This window comes from Alternaria viburni (genome assembly GCF_023758015.1).
Source record: "Alternaria viburni strain BMP 2772 chromosome Unknown scaffold_1, whole genome shotgun sequence".
Taxonomy (NCBI): Eukaryota; Fungi; Ascomycota; class Dothideomycetes; order Pleosporales; family Pleosporaceae; genus Alternaria; species Alternaria viburni.
In genome coordinates, this window is record NW_026055770.1 from 1795150 (window position 1) to 1814289 (window position 19140).

A 19140-nucleotide genomic window follows, 5' to 3' on the forward strand; every position below is an offset into this window, starting at 1 on the left:
TGATTCCGAGGGACGTGTACTTGCCGTTAGGAAAGGCGATTGCTGAGCATCGATGGTGCCTGTGGGTGGATTTAACCTGCCGAGGTTGTGATTCCTGATCGACTTCTCGGGATATGGAGGTCGGATCGACGGCCGTCCCGGGGGTTGGAATGGCCTAGCATGCTGTTGTCCTTCCTGTGTGGATTGAGTGGAGTCCACACTATTGGGTCGACTGATGGAGGGCAGACTTTGCGAGTTCTGTGTATCAACGGGTGATGGCGAATCCATCTGAGAGTTGCTACGCTTCAGACTCCGTTGCTGTTCCACCAACTCGGCTTGGGGATTGAGAATGGAGTGGACTCCGAAAGGGTTCCCATATCTTCGATCCGAGGGCGTGGGTGGGGTCCTGGAAAGATGGCGAAGAGGTGGCAGGGAAACGGGAGGGTTTGCCGGAGCTTCTCGCGGGCTCCTGTAAGGAGGCTGCATTGGAGGATAAGACTGGATGGGCGACATCTGTGGGGTTGTTCGCGCTGAACGGGTTTCTCCTGCCGGTGGGTTTGACATGGAATAGATATCGTCAGAGCCCCCTTGGCCGCCCTGACCCGACCATGGGCCGTCGGGCTTTGGATCGTTGTGGTACGGCGGAGTTAACGAGTTCTGAAAACGTCGTGGATAATGAGGGAGAGGGGCCCGAATAGCGGGGAGAGTCTGAGTAGCCAGGGTGACAACGTTGGTTGGGTCGCCTAGGAGACAACCCAAGATACGTGGAGGTAATGTAGTTCGAAGGAGGCGAAAAGGATGGTGGATCAGACAATGTGGTGGCAGTCCCAACGGTGTAGTGGCAGCACGAGGCGTGGATGAGTTTCCTAGTAGGGCAGTCGAGGCAGTGTGGGGCTGACGGCCATGCTATACTGGGAGTAAGCGACCAAGGCTGCAGGAACGAGGACTGGAGATCGGTAGCAAAGTGAAGCGATGAGGAAATGAAGCTGCGAGGCAACGTCGGGGGAACTGGTAAAGAGTCTGGGGGTCGAGATCTGTCACGCCCGCAATCGGCACAGGTCGCGCCAGGACCGGGTGTGATATAAGAATTTGCGGTGTAATAGTCGGAGGATGGCTGGCCGGGCAGCAAACCATCGAGGGTGCATTGTGCCCCTGTCGCGCCTGGTCCATGTTGCGCGAGGAAGGGCAGCAAGTACATCATGCCTTGTCGGCGGCTTTGACGACGCGCTAGGCGGTGCCTTGGGCTTGCTGGGATACGCTGGCAAGCTACTTGCGCACGTCTTGCGCGCTACTGCATGTTCGACAGTGAAGATACGCGGAAGCGGAATACACACTAAGCCCCCCACCGCAACAACGCGCAGCTGGCGGCCAAGTAACGACGTCGAGGTGGCCTGCTGGCCCAAACTGACACAAGCGCACTTTGGCGGCCGCGCCCTGCAGCCCCCAGCACTGACCTGCGGGAGACTGTCCGGAAAGACGTCCTGTCATCTCATCTGCAGCTTGCCGGCGGCCCTCCTGCACCTCCATGGCGAGCCGTGGCTGGCTCGCACGCATGTCCTCGACCGCTGCTAGGGCCGGTCAGGCCAGCGGTTGCGGTAGCAGCGTGTGCGTGATGCGCACGACCGTGTCTCATCATGTGCCCCAGGCCATCCTTCCCTTGCCGCTCGCTGTGCAATGAATTGTGCACCTCATTTTGCTTTGTTGAGCCGCCTTATTGGCTGCCCGTCGCGCATTTAAAATCCCCGACGCTTGCCTCAGCGCTGCATATGCCTCGCGCGCTACGCACTGCACAAAACGCGAGCCACAGCGTTGCATCATTGTGGCCCAAGACATCGATAGGAGCACTGGGCGCCTCGTCGCTTCAGTGGGTTGCTTCTTGTCCAGTACACCTGCATTTCCGCGGCCAGCACCACTAACGTCTCGGGACGGTCAGCGGCGGCAACGCCTCGTCTCGCTGCGGATGACAGAAGAAATTAGCATGCCCACGCCATGCAGCCACCGAGGAGCGATCGCTTCCGCCTTGGAAAACGTGCGTGTCGATAACGTGCATGTGGACGTGTTGCAGTGACCATGTGGGGGTAGCAGCAGCTTGATGAGACGGCATGATAGAGATCTCGGTCTGTTGATTTGTATGACGAGCCTCTGAAACTCGATCGAATCACTAACAAGGGAGGCCCTCGCCCTGCCGTCGCGATAATACTAATCGATATCGCCAGGGTTTGGGTGACAGTTCCCCGCGCTGTCGTGGGGGTGATTAGCTTGTGGAGCTGCAGATGTGTCCCAGCACGAGACTTGTGATCGGACAGATCGTCAGTCATCAGTTTCCATATACAAGCCAGTCCTGTATTGCGCAATTTGCGGCATCCTCTGTGCGAGTACTTTTGTGCAACGTAGCGTGGAGTTTGCGCCAGGCGAAACAGATCAGTAGGTTGGGCTTCAATTCCGTACCCCTGTCACATTGCAAATCACGTCAGGTGTCGGCCTTTTGATCCTTTTGATCCCACATGCGCACGCCGGTTAGAACATGGCTAGCTCAGGTTTCGTTGCGACTGGTAGCTGGCGTTAACCCATGTACATTTGCTGCTTCTCGAACCTTTTCCATGACAATTCATTCCCAGAGGGCCGGTAACGGCGCACACGTTGCAGGACCTGAGACGATCTCAATGCCGCGCATGTCATTCCTTCTGGAGTCGCATCGAGATGGACTGGACGCTTGCGAGCAGCTGAAAAGTGTATGTACCCCGAGTACGAGCGCATCAAACTCTGTGAAAGCCGTGTGCGGCTGCCGGCATTTTTGGGCAACCTCTGAAGATCTGGAGCTTCTAGTGAGCCCTCGTGCGCGCTGACTTTGAGAGACTGGATTAGTAGCTGGAGTCAGGGCAGCCTGCCTCGGCGCAAGCTGGATGCCCTCGTGAGGGCCTTGCTCAGGGATTTCCACCAAAAGCGTCATAGCTTGCGACCAACAGCGTGGTCCACACGGCGCCACTGATGGATCTCAGCCATCGGTTGGTTGATCCTCTCCACCAGTTTCCGGCTCCAGACTGTCGGTTGCGCAGCCAAGGCGATAGTTCAGGGGAGACCGCACCAGATTGCGAGGTCACGTCACACCTTCTGAGCTAATCACGGTGTATGTACACCGCACAGCCGCGAGAAGCGTTGGTTCCTGTTCCAACATGCCGGACGGTATCGCCAGATCAACCTAGAGGACTGAGTTTAGACGAGATGGAGTGGTAGACTGACTCGTAGTCTCGGTGCAGTTCACGAGTTAGTACATCGCGTGTCCGGTGAAGCTGGGTACTCTCTGTGCCCACAATTCAGTTTCCCAACCCCACTCACTGCCAAATACAATAGCGGCGGCACAACTGCCGCTGTCCTCCGCGGACGTGTCGACATCAAATTGCCTTGGTTGACGTGATGTGAAGCTCCAGCATAGGGAAGTGGCGGCACGCGCGTGCTCGTCGCAGCAATGGATGCTTCGGCACTTGACCAATTCTCCACGATGCTTCGCTTGGGCAGGCGTCCGGTTGTGTCGAAGTGGAAGGGAGACCCTGATGGAGGCATCGAACGAGTGGGCAGTCCGCGGATGCATTTTGACATAGAACGCACGGCCCAAGCTTCTGCACGGGCGTTTGCGCCTCTCCAATGCACCTGCCAAATCTGCTCTCAGCAATTACAACAAGACAAACGACGCTGCTATCACGTCACAAACCCTCACAGTATACATCAAACTCCAGTACAAATGAAGGCGACATGTATACGACGCATGTGAGAGCCGTCCTGCAACCAACTGAACGGGCTGCGGCACTCTTTTGTTTGGCCTTGCTACACAGCTTTCCTGCCCATGCAACGCTTCGCAACCCCCTGTTGACGCCATAGTCCGTAATTTGTGCTGTCCCGAAACAACGTCAAAATGAACAAGCAGTACCGGACATCTGTGGCAGATTCGTGTCGAAGCATGCATTGCGGGACTCGCTTCAGACGTTCTCCGTTACACAAGCAAACATCCACAACCGAGAACACTTTCAGCCGCCTGCACAAGGCTCAGTATCGCCAGTTCATTACTCGTATCGGCTTATATTATCAGTTGTATATCCCGGAAGCGGGAGATGACGTTTCTTACCCTGCAACGCATAACATATGAGGCGGGGGCTAATGTATACAGGTACCAAACGGGTTGCTTGATGCTCGATCGGAACTCCCTTTGTCTCTGCAATCTCCAACGACCCTCTGGCTCGGTCTACATCGCCGCCATCCACTACAGTGAGCAAAACAATAGATAGCACCTCGAGACCTTGCCTGGGCAAACATGGGTTGGTCACTCGCTAAACTATCTTCTGCGTCAGGCTCACCACCTTGCACACCAACCCGCGCCTCCTGATAGTCCTCCTGATTACGATGTCTCTTTTGTTGCGCAAGCGCATATTCTTCGGATGCTTTTGCCAGCCAGTGTGCGGACCGGCTCAGATCGAGACATGACAGCGTCGTCTACCAAGACGTAGATTGGTAGATACAGTACGGCATTAAGGTGACAAGATGATGACCTTATCGCTGTCGAAGCAAGTCGCGGAGTTTCGATCGCACATCACAGCTCCCTTTCAAAGGATGCGATGCCAACCCAAACAACAGTTTGCTCGTCCCAATCTCCTGATGACTCATCATACCCTATGGCTGATGCAACACTCTCGGTAGCAAAAGATTGCATGCAGGTCGACTACAGTACACAGTAACGTAGTGATAAGGCCTACTTGGAGTCGACTCATGCATGCAAGATATTTGATCGACATTAGCAGATCAGTATTCCGAACTGCCCTGCACCCTGAACAAACGCTAGATGCTGCATAAAAGTTCCGGATAGCCGTGGTCGGCCTGACCGCGATGGCCGGTGCTTATTAGTCTCACGACCCTGTTCACGACGAATCGGTCAGCGATGATCTTTCGGCCCTTTTCAACAATATTTGCGTCTCCGAGAGTACGGTAACAGCTCCCCCAGATCGAGCTGCCTGTTCTGTCGACCGACATGAACATGGGGATCGAACTTTGTCCTGTTTTTGACTTTCGCATATCGTTAGGATTTTCTTATCGAGATCAATGCGAGATGCTTCAACGAGATCACACACGAGCAATTCCCGACACGAGAAAGATTTGGTAACGAGGATTCAGACCCTGCTTCTGAATTTTCATAGCTTCATGTCTCATGAGAACCCCTACCGATTGTTTAAGCCACCGCTTAATGACCCCAACCGCACCTGAGTCAGCGCTTGGGTGGGACACCGACGGCGATTCCATGAACCTAGCAATGAGTTCTCAACATTCACCATACAGCATCCAAGTTAGGTACACCTCCGCACTGAGAGGATACTGAGAGGACCCGAATCCGAACACTAACTGGCTATCTTTCATATCTCTCCCATTCGGTGGGGCATAATCTATTTGTCATGTCCGATCTCATGCAAAGCAAACAACGTCCATCCCAACTCAAGACCTGCAGCTGATCTGGCACGAGAAAATTCACGCATGTACGCCAAATGTAGGTGTAACGTCCGAAAGTGGTGATCAAGGAGGGGGATATAGCACCAACATAACGGCTTCCTATCCATTTAGGGATGGATGGACAAATTGCACTGGATTACTTTCCTTGGTCGAACATCCCATGTGAAAGTTCCACAGATCACACAGGTCTTCACAATCAAGGGCAGTCTGTCACGTTGGATAGAAACTCGCCGATGCAGTTGCACACCAGAGCGGCACAGCATCCCTCGTTCACTCGTCCTCAACCCGTATCCACAAAATTCGTCATCAGGGTCCTCGGAACGAATTCCTTCTCGTCAAACCGTTACGACATCCTCCACTCCACTACACAGACTCCTCAATCCTCAATCCTCAATCCTTGGATCTCTACTAGCCTGTATACGTTTGTCTCGCGTCACGTCAAGCCACGCGTATAAGCGGCACGTATACACGCTACATAAGCGAGAAGCGCGCAGGATGGGGCTTCGGCGAGGACAATGCACATCACCCCAAACTGCCATGTCCCATCGAGACGAAGATTGCACATCTACCATGCTTCGAGACTGGAATCGCTAGAAATCCCTCACCCCCCTAGCAAGCGATTGGAGGAAAGTCCCACCTTGACCGAATACGCGAACTGTGCCGCAAATCCCTTACGCAAGGAGACCTCTCCATCGAGAAATTCGCTACCCAAGAACCGGTCTGTCCATACACACCCACACACATACAATGGCCTTATACAAACAGGCCCCTTCCAAAGGGCTGATATGACGACCGGGGGTTAGCGTTATGCATAGACGCGCGCTTCCTATCAGCATCTCGCGATCCCCGCGCTTCCTCCCATCCTTCCATCCTTCGAATCCTTCCAAGCCCCGTTCTCATGGACTTGGGGGGTACGTACGTTGCCGCGTCAAGCGACGTGCAGCTCCTATTCCTCCGGTGAGGTGTATGCAGGAAACGCGCACATGCACGCGATATGTGTGGCCGCCACAGGCCTATCTTTCCCTTCGATCGGCTGTGGGTGCCGGAACGTGTCGAAGCCATGCTTTCAAACGTCCCGCTGTGCGGATCTCTTCATCGGGATGGGAGGCTTGCTCCTCGCCTACCCTAGGCGGTGGGATGGTGGTCATGGTCAGGCTGGTTGCTTCCGATGAGGACGCGAAAGATGGTCACGGTCAAAGGAGCGTGGAGACTGCTGCGCCGCAGACATACGTGTCGGGCTGAGGACTGGGTTGGGTACTTCCTCGTTGTGGTAAGGAGAGCGCGATGGAAATGTCACCTGCGAGCTGTCACGTCTGCGTTGGGAAATTCGCGCCGCATGACTAGTTCAAAAAAGATATATGTTGTGGTCTGCTATGTGCATCAGAGCAAGGTTCGAGGATGGTGGTCTGGGGGTAAAGCTCCTAGATCCCTTAGACCCGGGAGTCGGAAGATCGCATTCGTCCTCGTTGGGCGAGAAGCTGACTGAAAGGGTAACTATACTATGATAAAATGCGAGATAATGCCTATTCGGTGAGTATAGCTAACGACATCCCATACTCCATTGAGCTTTACCTAGATGGTCTCGTTGGGCTCCACTGCTGCTCTCGACTTGCTTCACTGTCGCAACTACAGCTACCATAGGATGGCGTTAAAGCCGCAGATTTTCGGATCGCCCATTGTTCGTCGTTCTCTCTGTTTCTCAGGCGATGTCATGGTGGTATCGCAGGGGTAAGCGATAACGTCTTGATCTCCACCGGTCGTTAACTCCTTCCTCACCCAGACTTAGCTTAGTGTACTGCGATCGAGTGACCTCAGTTGCATCTTGAATCCTTTCGTATCTGCACATCTGCTACATCATGCAGGTATCATCATATCGGTCATGTTGCATCAAGGAGTGATCACTGATCGGTGATCTCGTATGTAGGCGATTTCGATCATCTAGGGCTTCGGAGTAGGCCATATTCCAAATACTTCCGATGGTGATCTACATCTGCTACGTCTGGAAAGACGCATCGCTTCGAGATGTGTTCCTCATCACGCCCATCCATCTATGTAGCATCTTCACACCATCCTACTCTGCAACAACCTTCCCATTCTCCTTCCCGCCCTCAACAGCCGCTCCACCCTTGAACTTGAACCTTTTCAATCCCCGCACACCAACATTGATCTTGAAACAGCTGCCTGCATGCTCGTCAACCGGCCCTCCGTTCTCTCCACTCGTACCGCCAGAGCTAGTAATGAAGAGCTCTTCGCCAACAAAGCAAGGGCACGTAGGCTGGCTGGTAGGCACCTTGATCTCCGCCACAACCTCACCCTGCGGCGAGATTCTCAGTACATGCCACCCACCGTGAAGAGCAGTCCACATGTAGCCCTCCTCATCAAGGCAATGACCATCCGGCACGGCACCCTTTCCGTAGCGCTCATCCTCTGGCATGGTGAAGTACGGACGCTTGTTGCTGATCTCGCCTGTCTTGGGGTCAAAGTCGAACTGCCAGATAGTTTTCGTAGGGCTGTCGGCAAAGTACATGGTATCGTCCTTCTTGTTCCACGTCGTTCCGTTCGGGATTACGATATTGCTCATCGGGCGATCGAGGCTGCCATCGGGGTTTAACCGGAACACGGCGCCGTCCTCGCGCCACTCCGACACCATGGGGTCGAACATGAAGCCGCACCAGAAGCGGCCTGCAGAGTCGACAGCGCCGTCGTTGCCGCGGAAGTTTTCGTGCTTGTTAGCTGAGATTTCTTCCTCAGACCAGACTTTCTTGATCCATCGGTATTCGCCGGTTTGCTTGTTGGCGATGCCGTAGCCGTATTTGCCGCCGAAGATGAACTCGGAGTCGTTGCCTTCGATGTCTGCGGTAGCGCATACGCATATGTCGTAGTCCTTGACAGTAGTCAGGCTGGAGGGGCCTTTGGCCACATCCACGCGGAGTAGCTTCTTCTTCTCAATGTCCATGAAGCGAATTGTGTTTGTCTCCTCTTCCCAGAAGGGGCCTTCGCCTAGGGAGTAGTATGTCTTGAGCCATGGCTGGGTAATTGTTAGTGAGTGTATTCCTCTTGAAAATGGGAATGAGTGTCGCGTCGCTCTTATGCGTCCCAGGAGCGACAGGCCAAACATAAAGGGTAGTGTTGCGATGCTCAAGAGGCGGCTGTATGACCTCAGCGGGGCTGGGCCACCCAAGTACCCCTCCTACGCCACCTCGAGGAAGGCACCCCAAGCAAACCAAATCCACGTACCTCTGTAATCTCATACTTCTTGATTCCAGACATTGCTGCAAAAGTCTCTGGGGCCTGGTTTGATGTAGGAGTGTCGCTCTCTTCGGCCTTTTGTTGGCTGCTGGCTTGTTGATGTTGTAGTGTATTGTTGTTCTTTCCCGAAGCGCCCGTCACGGCGGCCCTCATCGAGGACCACAATTTGGATAGCGTCGCTCCCATTTTCCGTTATGACGTCCCGATGAGCCGCCAATGAGGCTAGGAAGACCGTTGCTCTTGCTCCACTGTTTTTTTGGGAGTTCCCGTGTTGAGTACACCTTCCGCTCCAGCGCAATAATGCAACGTATGTCAATGTCTACGAATGATTGAGAAATTGAAGTGTCGAGTATTAATGGTATTAGACGTGGAGCAAGCAAGAAATATTTCCATTAATCACGGAGCTGAAGAGTACATTTGTTGGGTACTGCACTGCACTGACATCTTGCACCACCTCAAAGGATCGTTGCCGTTCGTGCGGTTGCCCAGCGGCGCGCCCTGACCTCTGTTGCGCATTTCAGCAGGAGCATTGTCTGGCAGAAACGGGTACAGAAGCAGTATAGTGAGCGGCATTGCTCAGTGCTGATAGAATGTAGCGTTTGATGAGGCGATGATAACGGTATTTCGCCGGCTAATCGGTCCGCCACCGCCTACAGGAAGAAGCTCGTTTGACGATGCTGCGGGAGTGTTGTATCTTTGTTCCGGCTGAACTGGGCTAATCTCGACACGGCTGCCGTTGTCACGCGTCTTCTGGAACTTTATGTGGAAGATTTGATTGATTACTGAGGGGCGTATCGCTTGTAGGTGATCTGGCCTCTTTGTATACCTCCAGCGATTTGCACGTGTCTACGGAATTGGGGTTTTGGAGGTGCTACGCGGGAGGACCTGCGGTACCTATCTGCCTCGAACGAAAAGTCTGTCAGCATCAATCTAAAGTCGGCCTTTTCTCCGTTTCGCTGGATATCCGGACACCAACAAGCCCAGGTTCGATAAGCATCATGTTGTCAATGCATTGGCGAGTGTTCTCAACAACTACCAACAGTGGAAGTCCTCTTGCGCTCGACCGAGATTGCAGGTTGTGGTTGAGATGCGTGTACATCTATGCGAAGCGACAATGGGCTGATTAATTGCAAGACTCGGCTGCTTCATTATACCCACCTTTTTCTCGGTTGTCTAGTCCTATTGATGGGCTGATTTATCTAATCGCATATTCACAGACCGTGTAACCACCTGTTGAGTAGAATACCCATCTCTTGTACGGACGGAAGAACACCAATTCTATCTTATCAACACGAGCCACATCCCTCATGCCTGACAAACCTGCACCAATTTCCGTTGTAATCCTGAAAGTAGTCTTCCTCAGGCCATAGATCCATCTCCAACTCCTTCACCTTTACAACTTTGAACCCCGTAGGCGGCTTCTTTATTCTCTTCTCTGGTTGGGATTCAGGTATCTGATTAATGAGCTTTCCAGGTCTCGTATTCCTTAGACTCAGCTCCCTTCCCACAATAGGGTCATTAATAGGTTCATGGTCTGATCCGTCATCGCTGGAGTCCTCTAGTGACGGTGGTTGAGGCCACGGCTCAAAGAAACGACGACCGTGAAAGGAAATAGTATAGGGCAGTGGTTCGTAGGGAGGTTTGTAGTCGGGGCGCTCCTCCATGAACTCATACCAAGCTGTCTGGGCGATATTGGTCCAGTCTACTATCCAGAGCGGTGGCACAGGACTTGTATTAAGACCACCAGGTCGCCACAGATATTGCGATACACGGCAGAACGACTCTTCGCGGTTCTCACAGTCGAACATTTTGACATTTGCCCTGTTTTTGGTCCTCCACGCGCATTCCAGCCGCGGACATCTCTGATCGGCATCTTCTGAGTGTAGTTCCCAGACTTTGGGTCGCTTTATTGGCTTTTTTATGTATGCCATTGGGGATGAGTCAAGCTTTCTCAGGGTAGCTTCTCTGTATACCTACTGCAACGAGATTTGGCTGTCTTATGTACATCAGTGCTGCTTCGGCATGACGTAGAGACACCATGAGGGAGATCGCGAGACAGCAGCAGGTGCAGCGGACGTGGAACTGGTCATCTGCACATGATCAATGTGTACTCTATCGTCTGCTATCCAATAAAAAAAGGGTCCCAATGACCAAACGCCATATATGCAAGTTGAAATGTATGCGCCTTCCACCTATCCCCCTAGACAAGAAAGAAAGAGAATATCCCCAAACAACACTTTCCAAGCCTCCCACTACCTCTTCTCCACAAGCAATAAATGCATAGCCGCATACGCCAGCACTACAAACGCACCGGCAAACACACCCAGCCCAATACAATCCTTCCACAGCGCCTGCGTGTTGAAACCAAACGAGCTGAGGATAGCGGAGCCAGGGACTTCAATGTCGAGGCCGTATTTGTGGTCGATGAGGGAGAGGTATTTGACTTCGTTGACAATGAGGCCTTCGAAGGCGTAGTGGAAAATCGATAGCTGGGCATCATATGTTAGTAAGGAATGACTTATAGGTGGAATGGAAAAGTTGGGCTTACCGATTGCAGCCATTTGGCAATAGCAGGAATGCTCTCCTTGTTGAGGAAGAAGCCAGAGAAGAGGAGACTGAACAGCATAACTAGCACACCGATCAGGTTGGCTACACCGGAGTTGCGGAATACAATGCCGATGAAGAGGAAGATGGCTGCGGCTGCGAGGTTGAACAGAACGAGGAAGAGGGTAAACTTGAGGAAGTTGGGCCAGGCGGGGATAAGACCGGTCATGGGGTACACGATGATACCGAGAATGATGGGTGGAAGTAGGCGCAGAGGAATGATGTCAAAGATGACCTTGGCAGCAAAGTAGGCGGGTGGGGAGTAGTAGCCCTTGGCGCGCTCGCGGGTGAAAAGGAGTCTTTCGGGGGCGAAGACGGTGAGGATGGTCAAGCTGCTGAAGCCGAAGAGCGATAAGACGAACAGGAATAGACCGAGGCGGTTCTGGAAACCCTTGATGTCGTCTGTGAGACCGTAAAAGAGGAAACCGAGGAAGACGGCGAGGACAATAGCGATGGCGTAGTGGGTAAGCATGAGCATAGGGTTGCGGTAAAGGTTGCGCCAGGTTCGTCGGGACAAGATTCTGAACTGGCCAAAGAGACCAACCTTCCTGAAGCCCTTGAGCTTTCCTGCGGCAACGAAACCATTTGGTTGTTGCACTCCGTTGGTGCCGTTGGCTTGATTTGCGCTAGCTACCGAGCTAGCAATGTCATCGCGGATCCTAGCTGCAATGTCGGAGGATGCATAGGCGTTGATCAGGAGGTCAAGGTTGGTACCAGTGGCGCCGTTGGCAGGAGGCGGGAGCTCATCAGGGTCTTCGAGTATTTGAGGGGGCACGCCGCCTTGCTGACGAGTGAGCTTCATCCATTGGGCCTTGATAGCGCCTCGGCGATCGTAGGGTGCTTCGTCATCAGTCTTGGGGGACATCGCACCGTCGTTAACAGAGGCAGTGTTCTTCTTCCTCGTGAATAGCTCGCGTTCTTGCTGCTGCTTGATAGACGTCCTCCTCTTGCTCTTGGGTCGCAGTATGCTAGAATTGCTGGGACTACCAGCAATATCTCGTTCAAGCTCCGATGTGTTGATACTAGGAATTGACTTGACAGCAATTGCGCTGCTTGCGCTTGTAGTGAGTCCGTCGCGGTTAAGATCACGGTTGAAGAGTGAGCTGTCTTCGTCGATGGGCTTCCGTGCTGTGCTCGCGTGCATGGTAAGATCCACGATGTAATCGGCAATGTTGAAACCAGGTGGGCAGGTGTAGCCGAGCTCGTCGAAGTAGTTCTGGCAGTTCTCGAATGGTCCAGAGTAGACAGCTCTGCCCTTCGCAAGCAGTATCAGTTGGTCGAAGAGAGCGACAATGTTGGAGCGTGGCTGGTGAATAGTGAAGACGACAGTTCGGTTGTAGTTCTTGACCAGGTTGACAAGGCACTCGACGACGTTGAAAGCATTGTAGGCGTCCAGGCCACTTGTGGGCTCGTCCAAGAAGAGGATACTGGGCGAGGTAACAAGTTCGCAGGCAATACCGACACGACGCTTCTCACCACCGGAAATTCCACGACCGCTTTCCTCAGAGCCAATCTTCTGGTTGCGAATGTGGTAGATACCGAGTTGACGTTCAACGTCTTCTACCTTTTGCTCCTTGGAGATGCGACTCATCTCCTTGGGCAGGCGCAACAATGCAGAGTCGAGAATCGTCTCGTGAACAGTCAAGGTAGGCAAAAGGGTGTCTTCCTGGTCGACGAAACCGATCACGCTTCTGAACTCGTCATCGCGGACCTTCTCGCCATTGATATAGAAATCGCCACTATCGGTTCCAATCTTCTTCTTGCGGGCCAGAATATCAAGGAAGGTAGTCTTTCCAGCACCCGAGGCACCCATGATGGCCAAGAGCTCTCCGGGGTGGACAGCGCCAGAGATGCCAGACAGAATCTGCTTTCCTTTTAGGTTGTAGGCGACGTTCTCGAAGAGGAAGGAAGCTGGCTTGTGGTCGGCGAGCAGTTTCGCATCCTCGTCCTCCTCATCGTCCGACAGGTGGATGGGACCGTATCGATGGCTCTCAGCGCGGTGGGTAATGTACCAGATGGCCAAGATAGCCGCCACGATGAATAGTGCGATTCCTGCAATGACGCCAGCGATCAACGGAGTGTTGATCTTCTTGATGGGTCTCTCGTAACCTGGCACTTCCGTCTGGTATAGGCACTCGCCCGTGTCGCATTGTAGGAAGATGCTTTCGTCGCCGAAGATGCTCGAGATGAGGTCGTTCATGGCAGGTTCCGAGAAGATGCTTCCGCTGTCTTTGCTGTTGATAGCTGAGATGCCTCTGAATTCAGCAGGACCCTTGATGGACTCCTTCAAGAAATCGCCAATGTCGACGGAGCCATCCTCTCCACAGAGCATCCTGTCAGGGACACATTCGCACTTGATGTTCTCGCATCGGTATTTCGTGATGTTGCGGTCGGATTCGGCGGTGAAGTGGGAGGAGCACGTATCAAGGGCGCAGTAGAAGGATTCCCTTTGGTCGACCCAGACTGCGATGGTTAGCTGGGAAGGAAGGGTGGAGGGTATGAAGCTTACATTGGAAGTTGCATTCCTCTGATTCGGCATTGCAAGAGAAGGTCGCCTGCGGTTTCTTGTCCTTCAACGTGTCCAAGATCTTTCTGTTGGTAATGTCGCAGATCTGGAAGTTCTCCTTGACCAGCTGACCGTCCTTGTAGCAGACGCCGCCCTCTCCATCCGGCATCATGGCGTTGCAGGCATCGTTGGTCTGGCAGACGTTGCAGTTGATGCCAGACCAGCCCTCTGAGCACTCGCACTCCTTTGCGCCTCCGCGTGGTGAGCGGTTCTTGCCATCGGGCAGGGCGCCGCAGAGGGGCTCTGAGCAGTCCTCGCCTCCAAATCCGGGTCCACAGTTGCATCTCCCGTTCGCTTTGCTGCAGTCGGCAAACTGCTTGCACTTGAAGTCTTCCAGGTTGCAGTTGAAGCATGGCGGACAGCCATCGGGTCGGTCGCCGTAGATGGAGAAGAGATCCTGTGGCGAATCGGCGAGGGTGTAATTGGCGAACGTCTTGTGGGCGGTTGCCGTCGATGCCAGGCCTAGCAAGGCGGCGAGCGACGTCGCCCAGGTTCGTTGGCGCATCGCGTCTTGTTTGCGGCGCGGGACGAGCTATGCGATAGCTATCTAGATTGTTGTGTGCCTGCTTCTTTCGGAGGTAACGTGATGAGACGGAAGGTGACTGTCAAAGTCAAAGGAACGGCAAGAGCTGGGCAGCTCGCGATGGTGACGAGGGACAACAGGTAGCAACGGGTGGCCAGATGATGGCAGTGCTGCTATCATCGGCCTGCGGCGACGCTGATTCGTGGAGGCTGGCCTGTCTCCAGCCAAGCACCATGGCGGACCGCTAGACCGAGGCACACGCCAACAGGTGATGCAGGCAACATGGTCCTCGTCATCATCGATATCTGGCACAACATGCAGAAGCGCAGGATATGGATATACATCACGCGACTGGCAGCCTCGTCTCTAGTAACGCGCTGATCAACGTGATCGCGCGACATCAGCGGCGACGCGCTCTTGCCAGCCCAACCTAGCCGTCGGAGCGCTCTAGCAACTAGCTCGCCCGCTTCAGCGGAACCTCGAGAGGCTATCATGTGCGCCCTATGTCAATCCCCAGAGCTACCTTGAGACATAAAAACTATATCGTCTAATTTTTCTCTGCGCTCTTCCGACCGTCACACATCTCCTTCTATCTCACAAGCCAGAATGGTCAAGATTGAAGAATTCGCCGTCGAGTCCGTATGTCATTCCCCGCATCTCGCACTCCACGTGGGGAAGTGACTAACATGCCCAGTGGATGGATGCGTACGAGACGAAATGCAAGTACAACATCGCCGAGACGTGTTGCGCCTCAATTTCCGTCGATCAGCTACGCGAGCTGTCAGAGAACAAAGATCAGCCTGTTTTCGACACCTCGCGTGTCCTGAACTACGGGGCCATCAGAGGAAGTGACGACCTGCGCAACAACTTGGCAAGACTATATTCTGCCAAGGTCACAAACCCCCTCTCTCCAGACAACATCCTCATCACTCCTGGTGCCATCCAAGCAAACTACCTGACTGCTTACTCCCTCGTTGGACCGGGAGACCATGTCATCTGCCACTACCCCACCTACCAGTCCCTCTACGAAGTGCCCAAGCAACTGGGCGCCGAAGTCGACCTATGGAAAGCAACCCCAGAGAACAAATGGGTACCAACCATCGACGAGCTGAAGACGCTCATCAAGCCCAACACCAAGCTCATCATCATCAACAACCCAAATAACCCCACCGGCGCCATCCTAGGCAAGACCTTCCTCCAAGAACTCATCGACATCGCGACCGAAAAGGACATCACCATCATGAGCGACGAAGTCTACCGCCCATTATTCCACTCCATCATCCCCATAGACAAAGAATTCCCACCTTCCCTCCTATCCATGGGCTACAAGAACGTCATCGTCACAGGTTCCATGTCAAAAGCCTACTCTCTCGCAGGCATCCGCATCGGCTGGATAGCATCTCGCAGTTCTGAAATCATCGAAAAGATCGCTTCAGCACGGCACTACACCACAATCTCCGTGTCCTACTTCGACGAAGCTATCGCCGCCTACGCTCTCCACTCATCAACAGTGCACAGTCTGCTAGCTCGCAACATCCAACTCGCGAGAACCAACCTGGCTCTTCTGGAGAAGTTTCAACTCAAGAACGAGGATGAGTGCGAGTGGGTGAAGCCTGTGGCTGGTACTACGGCTTTCGTCAAGTTCCACCGAGAAGGCAAGGCAGTGGACTCTGTGGACTTTTGCAAAAAGTTGCTAGAGGCTACGGGCGTCATGTTTGTGCCTGGTAGTACTTGTTTCGGCGAGGAGTTCAAGGGGTATGTTAGGATCGGGTTTGTTAATCAGACGGACGTTATTAAGGAGGGGCTAGATGCAGTGACGAAGTTCATACGGAAGAATCTTGATGAGGTGGAATTGGCAGAGTAAAGTAGTGTATGGTCAGTAGGAAATGTTTACATCAAGTTCATACAGTTCGCAGATCCCAAGTCGGTCCGATACAGCCACAGCCACAGCGCCACACTAACCGCAACATCGGGGGCGGCTAGTGGACTCAGCCCTGTGGACGCCTACGCCCGTCTCACAGATAGTGAGATTCCACAGCCACAACCAGTGATCAACAACTTATACCCTACCGATACTATATAGATAGTAAGCACTGTGCTACAATAAAACCTGTTCTCCGTTCATCCCACCATATACCCTCCCCACTGTCCCCATCACTCCATCTCCGCACTTCTCCACCTCAACTACACACATATCATTCCCACAATGACAGACCCATCCAAACTCCAAGTCCCAGAAATGTCTACCGAGAAGAAAGATCCTACCACACCCCTCGTAAACGTAACAAGCGCATCCACAACCTCCACCTCAACATCCATATCCAGCTCAAAACCCCCCACATCAACACCAGAACGTCCCTCCTCCTCACATTCCTGGCGTTCAAAACTGCATATTCATTCCGGTACGCGCCGTTCAAAATCCGTTGAACCAGGCAAGGAACGCTGGCGGGATGCGACGCTGCCTGAGAAGGAGCGCTGGAAGGATTGGCAGAAGGCCAAGGATAAGGAGCAGCTGGCCGGGTAAGTGGTTGTGACAGGAGATCTTTAGGGGGGTGTGCTAATATGAAGCATGATAGGTCGACGATAGGTGCATATACGCAGTTTTATAAGGGTAAGGGGAGTACGGGGTATTGGGTGGATGTGGGGTTTTGAGCGTAGCATGTTGGGGTTGGAACCAGCATCAATGGACAGATGCAGGAAATGGGTCCATTGTTTTCAGTTTTATGGTACACGACAGAGGAGCATACAATGCGATCTGATTGTTTATGAACTTAGACTCCGACATCAGGCTCCTTCAACCCTGAAAATTACTTCACTGAACATTTTTCAGGCATTGGGAAAGTCTTGCCTTCCTTCTTAGCATAGTAGAGAAACAGCGCGAAGGATAGGGAACCGGGTATCATAATATATGGTGATGCTAATGACACCTACAAGGGGTATAATGTGAAAGGAATCAAGTGCGTCAGCTTGTTGTCCGCTGTATGTGATCGTGACGCGACGCAGGGTGTTGAACGCTGTCATTACTTCCGGAGGCTTCACCGACGTGTGTTGAACTGATGAGCTTTGGAAGCGGCGTATCGTGGTCCGACGCCGAGTGAGATGATTCCAACTGGCTTTCCTTTCCTACACGAACGCATTTTCAGAATCCGGCATAGTCTGTCTTCTTCTTGGTATACGACATTGCCGCTGCAACAGACGCACGCCTAGCCTCTAGAAGGCCTGGTGAGGGCTCTTCTACGGCTGGGTGTTATCTCCAGCGTTCGAAAGATAATCCAGTCCCCAGTATCACCATGCTGGTGCATTATGACGTTTTGGTGAGGAGATAGATGCGAGAGACGTAGGAAAGCCTTCGTTGCTTCGATGAAGGCGACGTCAACCGGAGCGGCGTAGTTGGTCCCCTTCCGTGAGCTGCTATAGCTGTGTGTAGCTATGACTGTTCTGGGCGTGTTCTCTTTGCGCTTGCTTTCGAGGAAGACCGGACCTCCAGAGTTACCTATGCCTTGTTGTTAGCATTTTTGGCATGATGAGAGGACTTTTGGCTTGCTAGCTTACCCGGCATAGTCGAAATTGTGTACTGCAGCAGATTCTGGGAATTGTACCTGGCTTGACCCGCCACCTCGTACATGCATCCACCTCTCTCGCAAAGTGGACAAGATCCGTTGACTTGCGTTATGTTTTCGCCAGGGTAACCAACGACGAGCACTCTTGACTTCACCAATGATGGCGCCTGGTACAAGGCAGGCTTGACCTGCGCGAACTTGCTCTCGAGCTCGATGAGAGCCATATCGTTGTGCCAAGCAAATCCGGACCGTTTCCATTCTTGAAGCACTGTGACTCTTTTGCCGAAACGCTCCTCGACGCCGATGCCGTTCGAGGAGCCTTGGTGGTGGTATCCAATGTACACCCTGATAGAGATAGCCCGAGAGACATAGTCTTTTCCACCAAGATGTCGAACATTGTGGGCAGAGGTCAGGACTAAATCGGGTCCTATGAGGACCCCAGAAGCACTGAACCTGCGACCATCCTGGTCTAATATCTTGAGCTTAGTGACACCTATAATAACCTGTCAGCGATGTTGCCACTTCGACGGCTCTGGTGACTTACATCTGTGATCCCCGTCTGCATCTTTGTACTGGACGTCGTCTACATGGAATCGCACGCTTCCCTCAACCAATGCCTCAGACTCTTGATCTTCTGAGATGAGCAGCCAGGCCGACAAGTCCCTCGAGTTCATGGGCGTGATGTTTTCCGGGTGTGTTGGTGGGCCGCCACCATGCGCGTTGGTAGCCGTTGGGCTCGAGTGCGATACGGAGCGAGACATTTGGGTGGACGATGAGCAAGCACTATGGTGTATGACGTCAGTCGAAAGCGATTGAAGAGAGAGAAAAGAGGGAGAAAGAAGGAGAAAGCTAGAAGGATTGCAGCGCACTATATGATAGAGGTACTTGGCGCCGGTACTCGGTGGTGTCGCTCGTTGTTGGCAGATCGGATGGTCAGTGTAGCGTTGGGCAGTTGCGAGACCGGAAGAGGACACTCAATATAGGACGACTTGAGTCACTCATCTCTCGAGGAAGGGTATTGGTCACGCGCTGGACCAAGTAGGCACTGCAAAATATCCCAATGTTGAGCGTAACTTCTTTCGGTCATCCAGTGCGATGCTCCCAGTGCAAAAGTTGGAGCTGTTTGTCAAGTCGAGTCGACGGTTCGACTACCCGCTCAATGTTTATTC

The 19140-nt window shown here is 53.1% G+C and overlaps 4 protein-coding genes across 4 annotated transcripts; 1 reads left to right on the plus strand and 3 right to left on the minus strand.

Annotated features, from left to right (window-relative positions):
- Positions 1-7540: 7540 nt before the first annotated feature.
- J4E79_000646 (uncharacterized protein) lies at positions 7541-8739 on the minus strand (the record flags this gene model as incomplete). Its single annotated transcript, XM_049349562.1, has 2 exons — positions 7541-8497; positions 8707-8739. The coding sequence occupies 2 exons, from the start codon at positions 8737-8739 to the stop codon at positions 7541-7543; spliced, it is 990 nt and encodes a 329-aa protein (XP_049216349.1).
- Positions 8740-10970: 2231 nt separating this feature from the next.
- J4E79_000647 (uncharacterized protein) lies at positions 10971-14393 on the minus strand (the record flags this gene model as incomplete). The annotated part of the gene is made up of 3 exons (XM_049349563.1): positions 10971-11207; positions 11267-13785; positions 13832-14393. The coding sequence occupies 3 exons, from the start codon at positions 14391-14393 to the stop codon at positions 10971-10973; spliced, it is 3318 nt and encodes a 1105-aa protein (XP_049216350.1).
- Positions 14394-15017: 624 nt separating this feature from the next.
- Positions 15018-16275, plus strand: J4E79_000648 (uncharacterized protein; the record flags this gene model as incomplete). Its single annotated transcript, XM_049349564.1, has 2 exons — positions 15018-15050; positions 15106-16275. The coding sequence occupies 2 exons, from the start codon at positions 15018-15020 to the stop codon at positions 16273-16275; spliced, it is 1203 nt and encodes a 400-aa protein (XP_049216351.1).
- Positions 16276-17550: 1275 nt separating this feature from the next.
- On the minus strand, positions 17551-18645 carry J4E79_000649 (uncharacterized protein; the record flags this gene model as incomplete). Its single annotated transcript, XM_049349565.1, has 4 exons — positions 17551-17651; positions 17749-17904; positions 17964-18464; positions 18516-18645. 4 exons carry the CDS (start codon positions 18643-18645, stop codon positions 17551-17553), a joined length of 888 nt encoding a protein of 295 aa, XP_049216352.1.
- Between the last annotated feature and the right edge of the window lie 495 nt (positions 18646-19140).